Below are 18,999 nucleotides of genomic sequence, written 5' to 3'. Positions count from 1 at the left end.
GAATTGATCGTTAGAGGGTTTACGCTAGGGGAAACACTAGCACCCCTAACGTTTGGTATTTATTTCAGGCTATTGAATCGAGGATCAATTTGTCTAGTTGATCAACATGACCCTCACACCTCATGTTATGTGGTCATTTGGTCATTGGGTCTTGATCCTCCACATAGTGATCTAAACTTTTTCGTGAAACAGCTTGAGAACACGTGTCAGAGTAGCTAGAAACACATCAGATGTCACTCCAATGCTAAAGTCAGCCAACAAATCATACAACAGGATCATTAGATCATAAATAGAGTAACAAAATAAAAAATGCACATACCTACTCATGAATAGTGTTGGTGGGTATTTATAATTTCTAACCTTTGTAAGGATGATTCTGCCCCCTTGAGATAATGTCACGTGTAATGTCCCCAACCATTATAATTTCAGGCAATGGATATGTCGGGTCAGGTTGGATGTGTGGATCCGAGGTGTTCTTGGCAATCTCCTACTTCTAATGGGCCCACCTAAGTTATTGGGCTCTCTCCTTAGCATTTGTTCCCCTCAAGTGGGCCTTGCCTTATCTTTACACACTAGCCCATATCACTTTCTTTTTAATAGATTGGGACTGACCTTTACATATTTGCCCATATCACAGCCCATGTTATTAAATTATTATATGCAATTAAATATTAATTATATTTTATTGATGATAATATTTTACAAATAAGTTAATAAAATCTTGATTTCAAAGAATTAACAAATAATGCAATAAATTCCATTCGAGAATATTTAGAATTGGAACAACATGAATTCTGCAACTCAAACTCATTCTCACCCATCTTGTAATCCTATAGGCGGTCAGGAGGGGCCGGCGACTGGGTTATAGAGCCGAAGCTGTTAAGTCCATTCGGCCCAAGAACTTAACTAGGCCCAATCAAAGGCCCAAAGGATAGAAGGGGCAAAACCCTAATCCCATATATCACCCCATCACTAGGACTCGTATATATTGTCTTCCTCGGCCTCCACCAAAACCTTTGAGTGATTAGGGTTTGCTCTCAGCCGCTGAAGTGAGAAGAGAGAGAGAGAGGTAGAGAGAGAGGGACATAGCCGCCACATCTACCATGGCTGCGGCGACAACTGAATCGGTTCAATGCTTTGGTCGTAAGAAAACGGCTGTGGCCGTAACTCACTGCAAGCGCGGCCGAGGACTGATCAAGATCAATGGAGTTCCAATCGAGCTCGTCCAACCAGAAATCCTCCGCTACAAGGCTTTTGAGCCCATCCTCCTCCTCGGCCGCCACCGTTTCGCTGGCGTCGACATGCGTATCCGCGTGAAAGGAGGCGGTCACACCTCGCAGATCTATGCCATCCGTCAGTCCATTGCCAAAGCACTCGTCGCCTTTTACCAGAAGTACGTTGATGAGCAGTCCAAGAAGGAGATCAAGGATATCCTTGTGAGGTACGATAGGACTTTGCTGGTGGCTGACCCGAGGCGCTGTGAGCCAAAGAAGTTTGGAGGACGTGGTGCTCGTGCGAGGTTCCAGAAATCCTACCGTTGAACTGTTGGTAGTAATTATGCTTATATTACTATAATCGTCGGTAGTATTTTCTCTTGGGGATTAAGATGAGATACTGAGTCGCGTTTTGGATATTTTGGCAGTTGTTCTGTTTTTGTTTAAGGATCATACGAGACGATTTTGGGACGCCTTTGAATTAATAGTTTTAACAATTCTGGTTATCATTGATTATTGCGTTTGATTTTGTTTTTGCTTTATTTCTAATTGGTTGTCTTCTTCTGATGCAACGCATTAGCTTTAGTTTGTTTGGAAATTTGGTAAAGATTAATGACGTTCATTATGCCAATGAATTTCAACTGGATGTAACATACAAAAATGAATTACAATGATATTATTAGTTATGTCACCAAAATTCACGCCCGCTGCCTATTTGTTCTACCTCAAGACTTTCCCTGTGATAATATGTGATGGTTTGTGCTTGAGTTACATTTTCCCTTGTTATGCTATGATCATTTCAGGCTTTTGCGATAGGCATTCTTGTGTATTTTGTTGAAGTGACTGAAACTATCTGCAGGTTCTGTTGTAATCTTCAATTGGCTGACATTTATAGGAATTTTCTCTGACTCTCGTATATATTAGTCCAACAATCATGGAATTTGCCTGTAACGTGTAAATTCTTGTGAATGTGCGTGCGGTATGTCTGTTTTATATGTGAATGTGAGATTCATAGACCTCATTGGAGTTAATTGCATATGTTGAAATTAACTGATATATGCTGGAAAGTGTTTGAATTTGCTCTTTGCATGCTATGTTGATGCAATCGGACGTGGCACTTCAACTCAAAATAGTGTGTTCTTTGCTTTTGTTTCAAAAAGTCTTCCTTGCTAATGCACCCTAGCTATCTTACATATTGTTGCATTAAGTTATTATTAAAAAATCTGATCTTACACTCCCAGTGCCTTGTTCCATTAGCTGAAATGGTCCGCCGAAATATGGTTTTTGTGCCTCTTACACTCCCAGTGCCTTGTTCCATTAGCTGAAATGGTCCGCCAAAATATGGTTTTTGTGCCCCCTTCTATTTTGGTTCCTGCAGATAGCTTGTTCTAGGTTATGCAGCCCTACTTGCTATTAGACTGATAAAAATTAGCTATGCCTACAAATAATTCTTGATATGGTCATAAATTAAGAATATTGTACTATTATTAATTAGTGTACTGTAAAATTCAAAATAAAATAAATTGTAGTATGACAAAAGATTGCTCATCAACTCAGTGATTTTTTTAGAACGATTACATTTTGTCCTTGATGTCTTTGTTTACTTGTGTGAGTGAGATATAGGAAATTCTTATAACATTTCATCTTTTTCCCTTGTACGGGATCCGAAAAAACTCTGAATTTTCCATATTTAAGTGTGTGCAACCTTCTTGATTGTTATTAGGGGGATTTGATCATTTACATTCAATGAAAATTACTAAATTCTTATGTATATTGGAAGTGGAATATGTATGATGCACATATATGGATATGATAGAGGTCTTTCATTTAAAGAATGTATGCGAGTTTGGATATGAGTGTATGTGTGTTGTAAAATGCATATATATATATATATAATATTTATACGCGTACTATGAGATCTGTTGTTCATTCAAACAAGATAAAGGGCTTATGGTAAACGCATTGACTATCTGGGTCTGGCAGGAGGTTACCCGGCTGTTAGAAAGATACTTATACAGTAAGTGGGTAATAGTTATGGAGGTGCGTGGGCAACTGCTGCCTTTGTCAAAGATCAACCAAACTAGAATATGAGGGACCAACCTAGTATTGATGAGGAGAGAAAGAACAATTGATTATGATATTCTTCTCTTTTGTTCTTGCTTCCTAGCTCTTGTTCGACAGTAGACATGTAGAGAGTTTGATTGTCCTGGTCTTGTGGAATCAAAAAAGCTTGCCCTAAGTAGGACCTAAATATTGGAATTGTTGAAACTTCTCTCTCTCTCTTCAGCAGCTCTTGGTTCTTGGTAAGAAAATACAAAAAGTTTAGACGTATTCTAGGCTCTAGCCCATCAAATCGAGTGTGTATTTAAAGCAATACACCAAATCCCACTAATTGAAGCCGCTCGATTTGAATGTATAATTAAATGATTTCGATTCAATTTTGGGAGAAATCATACTTTCAACGTCAAACCATTCAAAGTCGTATTTTCTTCTTTGAAAACCTCTCAAGATCTCTTCAAATCTTCAAATTTTATATTAGTAGTAGTTATCGCATGCGGTTAATTGCGAATATATAAAAAAAATAATTATAATGTGAAATTAAAAAAAATTGTGAAAAGATATACAGATAATACAAGATAAGGAGAAAGAAAAAATTTATGAGAAGAAGTAAATATACGACAAGGTGCGAAAAAAAAAATTGTAATTATGAATTTATATAAAAATTTGTGAGTGAAGAAAATATGGAGAATGTGAGATGGAGTATTTGGTTGAAAGAGAAGAAAAATATAATTATGACATTACTATTATGACTAACTTTTTTAACCAAAGAAATGAATTAAAAGAGTTTTGTTTTATAATATAGATAGATTAATATATATCAGTAGACAATTAATTCAGAAGACTTTTATAAAAAAATTATAAAAACCTTAGTAGGGTGAGCTAAGTATTGCGCCTATCACTAATGTACTCCCAATTTGACCTTTACCATCCATTAAATAATTTCTTTTGTTGAATTCTTTAATTTATTTTGTTTTTTTAAAAGGAAAAGTTAGGGATAATAGTACTTTTAATTACTTTTAGTAACCACAAAATTGCAACGTATTTAATTTTCTCAACCAACTACTTTACATTTCTTTTTCCTCACAAATTTCTGATTTTTCTTTCTTAACATTCTCTGCATAAATAAATAAATACATAATATAATTTGTTTATTGTAATTTATTATTCTATAGTTGTTAGTTATATTAAGTATTGATCGGAGCAATATACTATTTAATTGCACTCTATTTATTGAAAAGACTAACTTTTGTAATTTTTCTGATTTACCCTTTCTTTTCATTTTATATTAAAATATAAATAAGTTAATTCTGTACTGAAAATTAATTTAATATATCAAATATTTTAAAAACTTATTAGTAAAAATATGCATGAAATAAGAACAAAATTATTTTTTACTAATAAAAATATTTTCAGAATAAGTATTCAAACTATTTAATTTAAACAAAATAAAAATTACGCTCATTGACCTCAAATAAAGAATTCAAATTTAAACAACATATATATACCGTCATTTTGGCCTTTTACATCTAATTTTACTTCCCATCGAACTATTTTTCCTAACCAAACACCAAATTTTTTCTTTTACATTTATTTTTACTTTTACTTTTCTTATACGAGCACTTTTCATCCAACCAAATAAATCTTAAGCGAGACAAATACTTATTATAATATTTAAATTAATTGATACAAATACTCATACATCTAATAAAACTCGAATGCATAATCTCAAATTCAGTATTATTTCTATTATTCTTTTTCTTAAAAAAAGAAGGAATAGTCTGTCATTGTTGATGCCAATTCCAAGTCAATGCCATATGATATGGGGTACGAGGACGGCGTCAGAGGTACGACTCGCCTACTACAACGTTAGCATTACAAATTTCAGTCAATCTCTGTTGGAATAACGGAGCATCTACGCCACTCCATATCAGTCTCACAGAGCCTGTAAGGACACCAGTCACATCCGGGGCCGGGTTCAGGCTGCTGCTTCGGCTAAAATCCAAATTTTGATAAATCAAAAACCCAAACAATATATTATATGTCGTATTTAATTAATTGCTTTTAATTTTCATTATAATTTTTTTTCACTATCCAATAACTTAAAATTTTCATTAAAAAATAAAGTACTAAGACGAATTCTTTTAGTTCAATTTGCATAGGTACTAAATTTTCATTCAATTCGATTCGAATTGAACACTTCCACATATATTGTTAACGTCGAATGGTGAAAAAAATAAAAAATACATGGCTCCCATTACTAGGTGAGCTAATTATTTTGGGGTCGTTCTTTTATATACGGATAAATTATGAGATAGAATAAATTAATAAATTTAGTAAGGCTCATTCGTTTAAATAAATTGTGAGATAGAGCCAAGTTATATCATTATACCCTCGAAATTAAATAAATTATTAAAATTTATTCAAGACCTAAGGTATTTAACTATCGCAACTTGTAATGTATGATTGAGAAGTGATTGAATTTAAATAAAATTTTGTTGATTGGAGTGAAGTGGTCAACGTAAACAACTCCCAATAAATCTTAATAAAAAAAGCATAGCATCACCACTCAATTTCTTTAATTAGAAAAATGGTTGTAACATATTTAATTTAGCATGCCATGCCACTCCTTACCATTGAAATTCTCCTCCTCTTTCAATTTCAAAAATTTGCTCATCAATAATTGTATCTATATAATCATATATACACATATATATGTTTATAGCATAAATATTAAAATTTAATATACAATTAAAAATGGATCTATTATTATAATAGAAAGCGAAAAATAAATATAATGGTGTATTGGGAGTTAAGAGACGACGTGGATCATTTGAAACTAATAAATTATTGGTATAATTAGTATTTTAAAATTTAATATGGATAGTTTAATCTATATTTATTTAATTAAGTAAAAGAGGGAAAAAAATAAAATGAACGATTTCTAAACTAATAAAATGTATTGATTTTAAATATGAAATAGATAATTTTTTTATTTCTATTTTTTAAAAATTATATAAAAACGAACTAGGTGGATGAATTTTTTTTTAAAAAAATTACTCTTTCGGCCAATAAAAAAATTCAAAAAATTTAAACAATAAGTAAAATGATAATCCACAATCCATTTATAATTATGCCAAACTTGAAGAAATTCTAACTCATATTGGATTTGACGAATCTAAAATAATTTTATGATAAATACAATACACTTACAATGTAATTAATATACAATTTTAAAAAAATAATCATTCACATGACAAATGCAGTGTACGTCTCTATGATTGATATCAAAACTAGTTTGTATTTTGCATATTATTGATCTTAAACATGTTTTTCAACATGTCCCACCTTATTTAATGGCTTTTCTCAGTTTTAAGAGTAGTGTTGTGGTGGAAGCGGCCCACGGTACTACAATCCCCGCACACCCCCACTGTCTTTTATTCTCCTTGCTACGCAGCTAAAACAATCGAAACCTCAAAACTTCTCTCTCTCTCTCATATGGAGGAGGCTATGGAGAGAGATCAACCGCTAACCCCCGCCGGCCGCCTCTTCCTGCAGCCGCTAATGAACCAAGTTATTAATTGCGCCGTCGTTGTCGAGTTTCCGTTCGACGATGTCGAAGCTTTTAAAGCTGAACTTCGAAGCTCAATATTGCTCCAGCACCCCAGATTTTGCAGTCTCATGGTGACAGACTCCTTCGGCCGCGAACACTGGCGCAAGACCCAAGTCGACGTTGACCGCCACGTCATTGTCCGCCACCAACCCCTTTCCGACGATATTCATATCTCCGACGACGACGCCGTTAACGATTTTGTAGCTGATCTATCCGTCTCCTCGCCCCTCCCCACTGACAAACCTCTCTGGGAGATTCACCTACTCCTGGCGCATAAAACCGTGCTTTTCCGAGTGCACCACGCGCTCGGGGACGGGATTTCGTTAATGTCGATGCTGCTATCGTGTTGCAGAAGAGTTGATGATCCGTCGCAACCGCCTACTATTGGTGGCGTCGGTGCGGCCTCGTCCTCGCCGAGGAGGAGGGCGTGGAGTGTGTCGACGTTGGTGAAGGTGGTTTGGTATACTTTAATTTATATTCTGGAGTTCTCACTGAGGGCACTGTGTCTGAGGGATAAGACCACAGCCGTGAGCGGCGGCGACGGGGTGGAGCTCTGGCCACGGAGGCTGGCCTCGGCGAGATTCCGGCTCGACGATATGAAGATAGTCAAGCGAGCAGTTGCAGACGCGGTGAGTTTTCTTGACCGATGGATTTTGGATGCAGTAATTCATCACCGTAGGATTAAATTTGCTTTATCTGTGGTGGCAAATTTATGCTGCTATCTAAATTCAGACAAGCAGACTCAGAAATTACAGGGAAGATTCCCCGTTTCCAGAATTATCGTTTCCACATCGCATTTGGGACCATTTAATTATAACATTATTTCATCCTTATTCAATTGTTCTTCTGGTTTAGGCAATTCTATTTTTTGATTAAATTTTCTACGCCAAATCCTCTTATATCTTCTACTCTATTTAATATATATATAATATTATAAATTTAACATATACATACAATATTTATAATTTCTAAATAAACATAATGATATAATCTATACGTAGTATGTATATATTAATTGAAATAGAAGATGCAATAATAATTAAAATATTTAAAGCTAAAATGATGTTTATTCCCACCCTATCCCCACCTAAAGTAAAAAAAAGGACCAAGTTATTTATTATATATAAAATAAAACAATATGTGACCTCGGCTAATTAAAAAAATAAAGAAAGAGAGAAAAGTCATTAACGTCGTAGTAGTGTACAGGATGAGTATTATCTTGTTTCGGGTAGTTGCATGTTCAATCTGATAACAATGTACGGAGGGACCATATGTTCTCTGGACTTTTATCAGCGCCATCAAGAAAGGACTGAATATAGTGTACTTGTCTGTTTTGGTGAATGGTCCACTTAAACTCCAAGTTCCTTTTATTTGCAGCGTACTTAGAATAGTATGCTCCCTACGGAACTTCCGTGCGGACATCATCGTATCACTACAAAGAAGTTGGTCCCAAGATTTTTATAGCCTGATCATCACTATGTGTTCTTTTGTATTCATCTTGTTGCTTCAGTTTTGAACTAATAGAGCACACGCCCTTTTCTTGATTTCACGCATATTATTCTCCTTTGAACCTGCAGACCATAAATGATGTTCTTTTTGGGGTAATCTCATGCGGGCTCTCGAGGTACTTGGACATCAAATCCCCGAAAGGTAAAGGCATGTTTTGATCTCTTCTTGAAAGAAAATATTGGTTGGTGTAATTTGCCAAAATTGCAGGGGGCAATTTGGAGTTGAATGGAGAAATTTGTTTGACGTTTCGTTTTGATGTTAGATAGAAATGGTTAAAATTGAACAAGAAGGAGGAGAGAATCATTTGAACTTTGGGAGGGAATATCACTATAAATGTGGTGATGTTTTTTCTTTCTTTCTAATATTTAAATGTTGATATTGTATTCGAATGGAGAAAGAGAATAAAACACACATACACACATAATGGGATCCAAACATTTCCAGTCTTTTAAGAAGAAGCTCCAAACAAAGAGTAAAAGCATCGGTAATTTTCATCACTAGTGATATACATGAGATGTCCAAGGTACAACAACTCCATCACTCATCACTGATGATCGAACTGAATGACTTTTCATGTGTAGCTATGCCGGAGGGGCTCCGGATCACTGGTGTTGCCATGGTGAATTTGAGACCACAAGCAGGACTGCAGGTTCTAATGTTGCTTACTTCACATTTGACCGGAAAGAATTTCAAATTTCTTGTCTTGAACTCATGTTGTCGGTGGTTCGATTTAGGAAATATGGAAGCTGATAAATAGCAAGTCCGGAAGCCGTTGGGGCAACAAATTCGGGATGCTTCTCTTACCTGTTTATTATCATAGCGGTGGTTCGGATCCACTCCAGTTTGTGAAGAGAGCCAAGACGATGATCGACAAGAAAAAGCTTTCACTTGAGGCCCCTTTCTCGTACAAAGTCGGGGACTTAGTCATGTCCCTTTTCGGGCCAAAGGTGAACTCTCTTTCATTTCTTGATAATCATGCACACGAATTAATCTCAGATGTGCTACACACGCATTTATCGATATTACTCATTGCGTGTAAGCCAAATGAAGGAGAAATTCACTAATTTTCTTGATTTGTAGCTTGCTAGCATTCTCAATTACCGGATAGTTTGTAATACAACCTTCACTATATCGAATGTCGTTGGCCCCCGTGAGGAGATCTCAATGGCAGGCAACCCTGTAAAGAACATTAGGACAACTTCAAGCAGCCTACCACATGTAAAGTTTCTCCTTCACCCGCCTTCCACAACCGTATACGTCTTATAGAATAACACACATGGTTGGTTGCTCGTGTTGTTTTGTATGCAGGCACTCACAATGCACATGGTGAGTTATGCAGGAGTCGCCGACCTGCAGATCCTTGTGGCCAAAGACATAATCCCCGACCCAAAAGTTCTAGCCGACTGTTTCCAAAATGCCTTGCTTGAAATGAAGGAAGCCGCAGAGGCCGCCACCAAATCGTGAGCTTACTTACTGCAATACCAGAATATTCCGCAGATAAATAATGTCTTTCTCCGTGCATACCAGAAAACATGTTGCTATATATTACAAGAAAAATTCTTACTCAAATCACATAAGGTCAAACCAAATCAATTATATTGCAAGTGTGATATAATTGGCACGTGATTGATCACTATTCTTAAACTGTACATCAATCACATCATAAATGTATTAAACTTGGTATATAATTTGTTCAAATTTAATCAAATTTGATTTTAATTGAAAATGTTCATACTAAAAGTTAGTTTTTTTTGCATTTATCGAATAATTAAGTGCATGATTCTTTGTATCGATTCCACACACCATCTTCGTCCCACGATTCTTTACTGCTGCGTTGTATATATAATTATATTCGATAAATGCAAAAAAAACTAACTTTTAGTTCTTTTTTATTGAAGAAAGCAACTTGTATAAGTTCGGCACTCACGAAATCAGGTGATTTTGGGGCGGAGTCGGAGCAAAAGAAAATATATAAACCCAGTCGGGTTTGGTTTGAGGCACGTGGTTGGGTTATTTTTAGAACTAGATGTTGTGACACGTTATTTTTATATGCATATTATTCATAAGTTTTTACACTTTAGAATATATTATAAGTAAGAGTAAAATATATAAATCAATACACTAATTTAATATAAAGAAAGAAAGAAAAATAAAAAATTTATCAATTAATATAAATTTTGAAAAGTCGAATAAGTTAATTATTTTATTATGAAGGACATTTTTAACTTTACAAAATTTGGTGATATGGTGTCATTAACCGCCGTTTGTGAGTGTGAATTAGCTTTTCTTTTTATATTAGTATAGATTAACTATAATTCTTAATATATTTATATAATTAATTGGGACTGATTCAAACTTAAATTTGATCCCGAAACTTAATTATGTTATTTGTATTATATAATTTGTTACTTTAATTATTTAAATTACAAATACTGTGTAGTTATTATTATCTAAGAATAATAATATTTATTATCATTATGATTACTAGTTTCTAGCAAATTATAAAATATTTGATATAAAAAAATACACTCGACCCAAAAATATTTGAAATAAAGGCCTACTAGAAGACCTTTGAACACATGAGGCCAGAAGCAGTAATTCCCGGCCCAAACGCCCACATGCGGGTTTAAGGAAGGGTGGACCACAATGAAGGCCGGCCTAGGAAGGGAGGTGACCCGATTGCCAAGACTAGTCGTCTCTCCAAGTGGCAGAAAAACATGCTGCCAAGAAAAATATAGACGGCCATGTCCGTATGGCTCGGGACATAGCTAGATGTCTAACGACCACCCAAGAGTTCGGGACTTATCCTAGAAGGGTTATCCAATAGAGGTGCCCTCAACTAGTAGGATTTCTTGGAGACGATGGACAACCACTCTCGGATTTTGAGGAGGTTATCTATAGTAGTCACTGATTCGAGTAGTTAAGAGTTACACTTCTTCATTCGATGGAGAACTGTGGTTGTAAAAGCAAGTCCTTCCCCTCGGTTAAGGATAGCGCAATTTTGCACAAATATTCACACGAAACCACTCCCTTTATGATCTTTTTCTCATCACTTTTAAATACTTATCGTTATCTTATACTGTCCAATTTTATCATTATGCAATTATTTACTAATTTGAGTTTTGGAGTGCTAATATTTTATTTTTTAGATCTATGTTCTAGACTTACAAAAGACTTGGTCTAGAGAATTTAAGTTTAAAATCTACCTGACGAGCTATTTTTGTTCGTATCAATATTAATGAAATAGTAAAACTTTATCCCAAAATCAAATAAATAAAAGGTTGAGTACATTGTACCCTTTCAACTATATCACATGTCTTATTTACCCCTCTAAACTAATACTTATTACAATTAATTACCCTTGTAAGTATATATATATATATATATATATATAAAGCACACATACTTTCTAAAATTCATCTTAAATTCAACATATATATATATATATATATATATATAAAGCACACATACTTTCTAAAATTCATCTTAAATTCAACATAAAATATTTCTTAATTAAATAAATTTATTTTAATTTTAATAAAAAAATAATTAGCAGCTTAAGTAATTGAAACCTCAAAGACTAAAAATTAAGTAATAAATAAAAAAAAACTTGAAGTATCAGCTCCTATCTAAATATTTTTAAATAGTTAAATCTTCATTTTTCAAATATATTCCTTGTACCAAAATATTTTTTTGATATTAAATTAATATGCAAAATATTTAAAATATATTAGGATGGGTATTTTTGTCCTAATAATTAAATCAACGGAATAAGTGTTATATATACTAGATTAAGGGGAATGAGAGTGGGAGAATCATTGGGGGAGTGTACGAAACCTTATGCAGTGTTTAGATATATAAAATTTGAATAAAAGAATTTTAAAATTTTATAATAATAAATTTATTAAAGAATTTAATATAGTAAAATATTTTAAAATTTAAAATTATATTTTATGAAATTATGGTGAATTTAAAACCCTCATAATAGAGTGCTGTTTTCAGATTTTAGAAAAGATGAATTAACGGCAAAAGCTATGGACAAAATTGTCGTCTCATTCGAAGTATATGAAATATGAAATCAGAATGTGTCTCTTTTGCTTCAAATATTCATAAAATAGCTCATTAGCCCCTCACTAATGTCACATTTCCACACAACCCCCCAAACCACAAATATTATCATTACCTATCCCAAGCGAGAGAAAGAAGAATCATCGGTTTCTCCATCGGCTTGATGGAGATCGGACCGGCGACGGAGACGCCGGAGGAGGTGGAGGCGTCCTCCTCCTCTTCGGCGGCGGATGAGCCATCGTCTGCGGGTTCTTCTCCTGGAGCGAGCAGTTGTGGCAGCAATGATAATATTCCTGGTGATATTAGTAATAGGATGAGCAAGTATGAGTTGTTGGATGAAGACGAGGAGGAAGATGTTTGCCGGATCTGTCGGAACCCTGGAGACGCTGAAAATCCTCTGCGGTACCCCTGCGCATGCAGCGGCAGCATCAAGTTTGTTCATCAGGATTGTCTTCTCCAGTGGCTCAATCACAGCAATGCTCGCCAATGCGAGGTTCCAACTTTGGACAATCAATTGTTTTAATTGCGTGTAATAGTGATTATTGTGTATATTTCGAGAGTGGTCGGTACTATTATTTTTCTTGACATTTTTATCTAGTATCTGTTGTTCACGAGAATTTTAGGTGATTTGAGGTGTTGAAGGAATTTAGCGCGGTGACAATCATACTGGGTAATTACTGTCTTTGGTTGAACAGACGAAGGGACGGATGTGAGATAATAGCTGAACTTGTGGTACCTTAGTTGAAAGTGGAAATGTTACTGTGCTTTACCCCCTATGAGCATGGAATGTTTTTATGTTGGTTATTGTTCTCTTCACTTGTTGATGTGGGGTTAGAATGTTCCTTAGGAAGTTATCAGGACTCAAATAAGAAAGCTGTTTTAGAAGGCAGTTCAACACCAAAGCCAACCTTTAAGAAACTGAAGTTACATATCTGATTTTATATTGCTTCAAAATTCTGAGCCGGCTTGTTGTCTGTGTAATATTATGGCTAGAGTTATTTGCTCGAGGGCTTATGTAGTAAAGACAGTTTCATTCAATCGGTTCTTTCTCAAATATTTATATCAATAAGTGTATGCAAATTCCACCACTGCCAAAATAACAGGTAAAAAACATGCAGACACATGTCTTCACAGGGTGAACCAGATGGTTCTTTGTTTTCCTTTGCTTTGGCCTCATCTGACAGATTTTGGTCAGGTGAACATCTAATCCTCAAGATGGCCTTCTCACTTATTATCTTGGATGCACAATGCAGGTCTGCAAACATCCTTTTTCCTTTTCCCCGGTTTATGCTGATAATGCGCCAGCAAGGCTTCCTTTTCAGGAGTTCATCATCGGGATAGCTATGAAAGCCTGCCATGTCCTGCAATTTTTTGTACGCCTCAGTTTCGTACTTTCTGTTTGGCTGCTCATTATCCCTTTTATCACCTTTTGGATTTGGCGATTGGCATTTGTTAGAAGTTTTGGTGAAGCCCAAAGACTGTTCCTCAGTCACTTGTCTACAACTGTCATTCTAACTGACTGTCTACATGGATTTCTTCTCTCGGCTAGCATTGTGTTCATTTTTCTTGGGGCAACTTCACTCAGAGATTATTTTAGACATTTACGAGAACTTGGAGGACAGGATGCTGACAGAGAAGATGAAGGAGATAGAAATGGAGCTCGTGCTGCAAGAAGACAAGCTGCTCAAGCCAATAGGAACATTGTTGTTGATGGGAATGGTGAAGATGGAGGAGCACAAGGAGTTGTTGTTGCTGGGCAGATGATCCGAAGGAATGCTGAAAATGTTGCAGCTCGGTGGGAGATGCAGGCAGCTCGTCTTGAAGCCCATGTTGAACAGATGTTTGATGGTCTGGACGATGCTGATGGTGCTGAGGATGTACCTTTTGATGAACTGGTTGGCATGCAGGGACCTGTATTTCATCTAGTTGAAAATGCATTCACGGTGAGTGTATTTTTCTTTTTCCCTTTTTTGGTTTCCTTTTTCTAACTCTTCAGGTCATAAATGGAACTAGTTCTGTTTCTAATCTTCATTGCTAGGTCGAATGCTGTATATGGTGTTTTAAGCTTGTGTATGTCAGTGTATTGTGACAAATCATATTTAAGGATTATGGTTTTCTAAGTTTGACCTATAGTTTATGTGATTCATCTACATCTGACATGCTAAATCAGCATTGCATCTTCTTTTTCTCCATTTTCTGCCGCATTAGTCTGCAGCATATACCAAGGAATTTTTGAGCCAGTTATAGGTGCTGATATGATGTTTAACTATCTTGTTTTTCCTTAAAAAATTTGGATTTTAGCCTTTCTTCTTTTTTTGCAGCTGTATATATTCATTCGACGTGACTCTTTTTCCTTCCTGCAGGTTCTTGCAAGCAATATGATATTCCTTGGAGTTGTAATCTTTGTGCCCTTCTCATTAGGACGTGTTATACTATATTATCTTTCATGGCTTTTGTCCTCTGCTACAAGTCCAGTGTTATCTGCAGTTGTTCCACTGACCGAGTCTGCACTTTCCTTGGCCAATATAACACTGAAAAATGCATTGACTGCTGTTGTAAATTTGACATCTGACAACCATGAGAATCTGAAAGTAAATACAACTGCACAAACTGAGGATTTCAGCAACATAAGCTCTATAATTGCAGCAGACCTCTTGAAAGTCCAGTCGGCTGGGGCATCACGACTCTCTGATGCTACCACTCTTGCTGTTGGTTATATTTTCATATTTTCACTAGTTATCTTCTACCTTGGGATTATTACCTTAATTCGGTATTCTAGAGGAGAGCCTTTGACAATGGGGAGGTTCTATGGTGTTGCTTCATTTGCAGAAACTATTCCATCGCTCTTTAGGCAGTTTGTGGCTGCAATGAGACATCTGATGACTATGATAAAGGTTGCTTTCCTTCTGGTTATTGAACTTGGTGTTTTTCCTCTGATGTGTGGTTGGTGGCTTGATGTTTGTACTATAAGGATGTTTGGGAAGTCAATTTCACAGAGAGTTGAGTTCTTCTCTGTTTCACCACTGGCAAGCTCCTTGGTTCATTGGATTGTAGGAATTGTTTACATGCTGCAAATAAGTATCTTCGTCAGCCTTCTTCGAGGGGTACTAGTTGTGCTGAAATACAATTCTTCGTGTATAGTTTCTGGAACTAACTCTTTATTTTACCTGTCTAAATTCATACATGTCTCTCTTTTAGGTGCTACGCAATGGGGTTCTCTATTTTCTTCGAGATCCTGCTGATCCTAATTACAACCCCTTCCGCGATCTAATCGATGATCCTGTGCACAAGCATGCTCGTAGAGTTTTGTTGTCTGTTGCTGTTTACGGTAGTTTGATTGTGATGCTGGTATATTTGCCAGTTAAACTTGCAATGCGGATGGCTCCTTCCATTTTTCCCCTGGATATTTCGTAAGATTGCAATCACTTGTTCTGGAATATTGTTGTGATGTACGTTTCTCTCTAAATGCTCCATCCCCCAAAATAACATCTTGTTGCTATGTTCTTTGCAGCATATCCGACCCATTTACTGTGCTGACATGCTTCTCTTTCAAATATGCATTCCATTTGCTATCGAGCATTTTAAACTACGACATACTCTCAAATCCCTACTCCGGTATTGGTTCACTGCTGTTGGCTGGACACTTGGTCTAACAGATTTTCTACTCCCCAAACTGGAGGAGGAGAATGCAAATGGAGATATAGGTAGACAGGACAGAGGGCATGCACAGGCAGGTGGACAGGAACAAGCCCTAGCTCTTGAAGATGTAAACAGACCAAGGTATGTGCCTGAAGATACCAATTCGGGCGAGGAGTTTGACGGTGATGAACCAGCTGATTCAGAGTAAGTTTCAATGAAGATTACTAATTATCAGCTTTAATGATGATTATTACTAACTAATCGAACCAGATGATGGTGTTTGTTTTTCCTTGAGCAATTCCTAGTGGAGAGCTTCTTGGTGCATTATTAATAATCCTGCAGGGACATCTTTTGTGTCCTGTTCATACTTTTCCTGCTATCCTTGCTGCAACTTTGTCTTATGTTGTCTACTTGAATCTTTTAGCCGGTGGGCTTTTGTACTACGCATCGTGATATTGTTGGTGATGGCTTGGATGACACTTCTTGTCTTCAACTCTGCATTAATAGTTGTGCCCATTTCACTTGGGCGGGGACTCTTCAATTCCATGCCACTTCTCCCAATAACTCATGGCATCAAGTGCAATGGTAACATAATCGGTCAACTCCGTTATATTCGATTAATAGTTTGACATTGTCTTAAAGCTCAAATCTTATTTGACCTTTTTCCTTTAGATTTGTATGCTTTTGTCATTGGAAGCTATGCCGTTTGGACTGCCTCAGCTGGAGCACGGTATTGTGCTGAGTTTGTGAGAACAAGGAGAACGAGGTTATTGCTCCACCAGATCTGGAAATGGTGTGGCATTATTGTCAAGAGTTCTGCACTGTTGTCAATATGGGTAAGAATGTACTGTTGTGATTGAAACGTTTCATTTGCAAGTTATGATTCTGTTGACTCATACATACTTTTGATACTCCAGATTTTTGTTATTCCTGTGCTAATCGGGCTGCTGTTCGAACTTCTCGTAATTGTGCCTATGCGGGTTCCTGTGGATGAAAGCCCAGTTTTCCTTCTGTATCAGGATTGGGCACTAGGACTAATCTTTCTGAAGATCTGGACCAGATTGGTGAGCAGGATCTCTCTCTCTCTCTCTCTCACACACACACACACCCCCGCCCCACAGAGGATGGGTCGTAATAACTCATCATCTTGTTTTTTGTTTTTTTCTCCTGTCTTATAGAGTTGTATGGCAGGGATCAATATGTTTAAGTGGCAGCTTGCTGCCTCCAAATTTGTTTTGTATTTTTGGTTTCTTCTTATCCTGTTATCAACAGGCATCTTTTAGGTTGTTAATTTTGTTTCCAATTTCTATATTATTGGAGTTGTGTGATTACATGTGTGATTAGTGCTCAAGAATTGATGTCATGGATCATGTTACTGTCTAGTTTACTTTGAAAACTGTTATGTTAGTCTTCTCACAATATTGGATTTGGATAGATTTACAATTGGAAGAGAGATGGTTTAATAATATATGTTTGGCTCCTGTATGTGTTTTAACAGGTTATGTTGGATCACATGATGCCACTGATTGACGAGAGCTGGCGTATAAAATTCGAAAGGGTGAGGGAAGATGGTTTCTCGAGGCTCCAAGGTCTTTGGGTGCTGCGTGAGATTGTTTCCCCAATAATTATGAAGCTGCTTACTGCATTATGTGTTCCCTATGTTTTAGCTAGAGGGATCTTCCCAATATTGGGGTACCCATTAGTTGTCAACTCGGCTGTCTATCGATTTGCCTGGTTGGGATGTCTGTTCTTCAGCCTACTGTATTTCTGTGCCAAGCGTTTCCATGTCTGGTTCACCAATCTCCACAATTCCATCCGCGATGATCGGTATTTGATTGGTCGTAGACTCCATAACTACGGAGAGAACTTAGCCAGACAGGATGATTCCGGTGCTGCCCTGGAAAACCAAGATTCCATCGGAAACGACACTGATGTGAATCAAAATAATCAGGAAGCTGCCAATGTAGGGTTGAGACAGAGGAATGTTCTTCGCCAAGATGCTTAAATCAAAGGTAGGCTGCATTTCCTGTTACGTCCCATTTGATCTATTTATAGCGAGTCGATGCCTCAATGCAGAGAAGAGGGAGTTCGTGTTTCAGAGTTTCAGGTAACAGATTGTTAATGATGCGCTAAGTTTTGTGAATATAACTTTATGGCTTTTGTTTTAGAAACTTGTGATTGTACAGAGCCTCTTTTCCTTTGTTTCTTTCTGGTGTCAACAGGTGAGAGTGTAAAAACCTAATAGGTAAACATGATGTTGATAACAAATACTTAATTCAGTTGTGAACTAGTTGGCATCAATTTTAAGTGAAAGGGTATTTGAGCTTTTGCTATCTTGAATCACATTTTCAACTTTCTTAACTTATTTCGTAGTTGCTTAATAGTTTGAGTTGTAGCCCTTGGGGTTATATTTATATAGAGGTGGATTTTTCATAATTTGGTAACTGATTCACTACAAATTGAAAATTGGATACATATTAAAATTGAATAAAAAAAATTTGATTTGATATTTGGTTTTTATTTTTAAGAAAATTCAGTATTCAATTGGATATCAGTTTTTTGTTTTAGTTTTACGGCGTTCCGAATGTTGAGTGTCATTATTATTTTACTTTTTATTTAATTGTTGTACACATTTTTTATATGAATTAATTATTATATACCATTTTTATTGTTATAAAAAATAAATATACATATAATTATTATTTTCATATTAATGTTTTTTACTTTTAATAAAAATTCAAATTATCGAAGCATCAAATTGAAGTACTGAAAAATATTTGATAATTATTGAAATTAAAATAATTAAGTATTCAATTCAATATGGTTTCACCCAATGAACGCCATAAGATGAAACTCGGACCGTTTAACGCCTTGTTTGGTTTTAATTATTCTTTTCTT

At 35.9% G+C, this 18,999-nt stretch overlaps 3 protein-coding genes across 4 annotated transcripts; all 3 read left to right on the top strand.

Moving 5' to 3' along the window:
* On the top strand, positions 994–1,731 carry LOC105172710 (40S ribosomal protein S16-like). The gene has a single exon (XM_011094256.2). The coding sequence runs from the start codon at positions 1,104–1,106 to the stop codon at positions 1,539–1,541; it is 438 nt and encodes a 145-aa protein (XP_011092558.1). The 5' UTR covers positions 994–1,103; the 3' UTR covers positions 1,542–1,731.
* LOC105172709 (O-acyltransferase WSD1) lies at positions 6,607–10,102 on the top strand. Of its 2 annotated transcripts, none has more exons than XM_011094254.2 (6): positions 6,607–7,514; positions 8,463–8,541; positions 8,976–9,043; positions 9,129–9,341; positions 9,475–9,612; positions 9,703–10,102. In XM_011094254.2, the coding sequence occupies exons 1-6, from the start codon at positions 6,771–6,773 to the stop codon at positions 9,856–9,858; spliced, it is 1,398 nt and encodes a 465-aa protein (XP_011092556.1). In that variant the 5' UTR covers positions 6,607–6,770; the 3' UTR covers positions 9,859–10,102. The 2 variants fall into 2 exon arrangements, with proteins under 2 accessions (XP_011092556.1, XP_011092557.1); XM_011094255.2 differs by having other exon boundaries at positions 6,611–7,514; positions 8,463–8,535.
* LOC105172708 (probable E3 ubiquitin ligase SUD1) lies at positions 12,508–18,446 on the top strand. The gene is given in 10 exon segments (XM_011094253.2): positions 12,508–12,955; positions 13,716–14,405; positions 14,826–15,566; positions 15,661–15,872; positions 15,974–15,990; positions 15,993–16,305; positions 16,526–16,686; positions 16,774–16,937; positions 17,019–17,165; positions 17,600–18,446. Coding segments are annotated over 10 exon segments (3,282 nt in total). The 5' UTR covers positions 12,508–12,625; the 3' UTR covers positions 18,107–18,446.

The sequence above is a fragment of the Sesamum indicum genome, linkage group LG10 (genome assembly GCF_000512975.1).
Source record: "Sesamum indicum cultivar Zhongzhi No. 13 linkage group LG10, S_indicum_v1.0, whole genome shotgun sequence".
Classification (NCBI taxonomy): Eukaryota; Viridiplantae; Streptophyta; class Magnoliopsida; order Lamiales; family Pedaliaceae; genus Sesamum; species Sesamum indicum.
The sequence above is the reverse complement of the archived record's forward strand: the minus strand, read 5'-3'. Positions and strand labels throughout refer to the sequence as shown.

What these genes read in the sequence shown, in the direction of transcription:
- LOC105172709 (XM_011094254.2), top strand. Translation starts at nt 6,771, where the DNA reads ATGGAGGAGGCTATGGAGAGAGATCAACCGCTAACCCCCGCCGGCCGC. An exon ending in AGCGAGCAGTTGCAGACGCG is followed by an intron (nt 7,515 to 8,462) that starts GTGAGTTTTCTT and finishes TTGAACCTGCAG; the next exon opens with ACCATAAATGATGTTCTTTT. An exon ending in CTTCAAGCAGCCTACCACAT is followed by an intron (nt 9,613 to 9,702) that starts GTAAAGTTTCTC and finishes TTTTGTATGCAG; the next exon opens with GCACTCACAATGCACATGGT.
- LOC105172710 (XM_011094256.2), top strand. Translation starts at nt 1,104, where the DNA reads ATGGCTGCGGCGACAACTGAATCGGTTCAATGCTTTGGTCGTAAGAAA.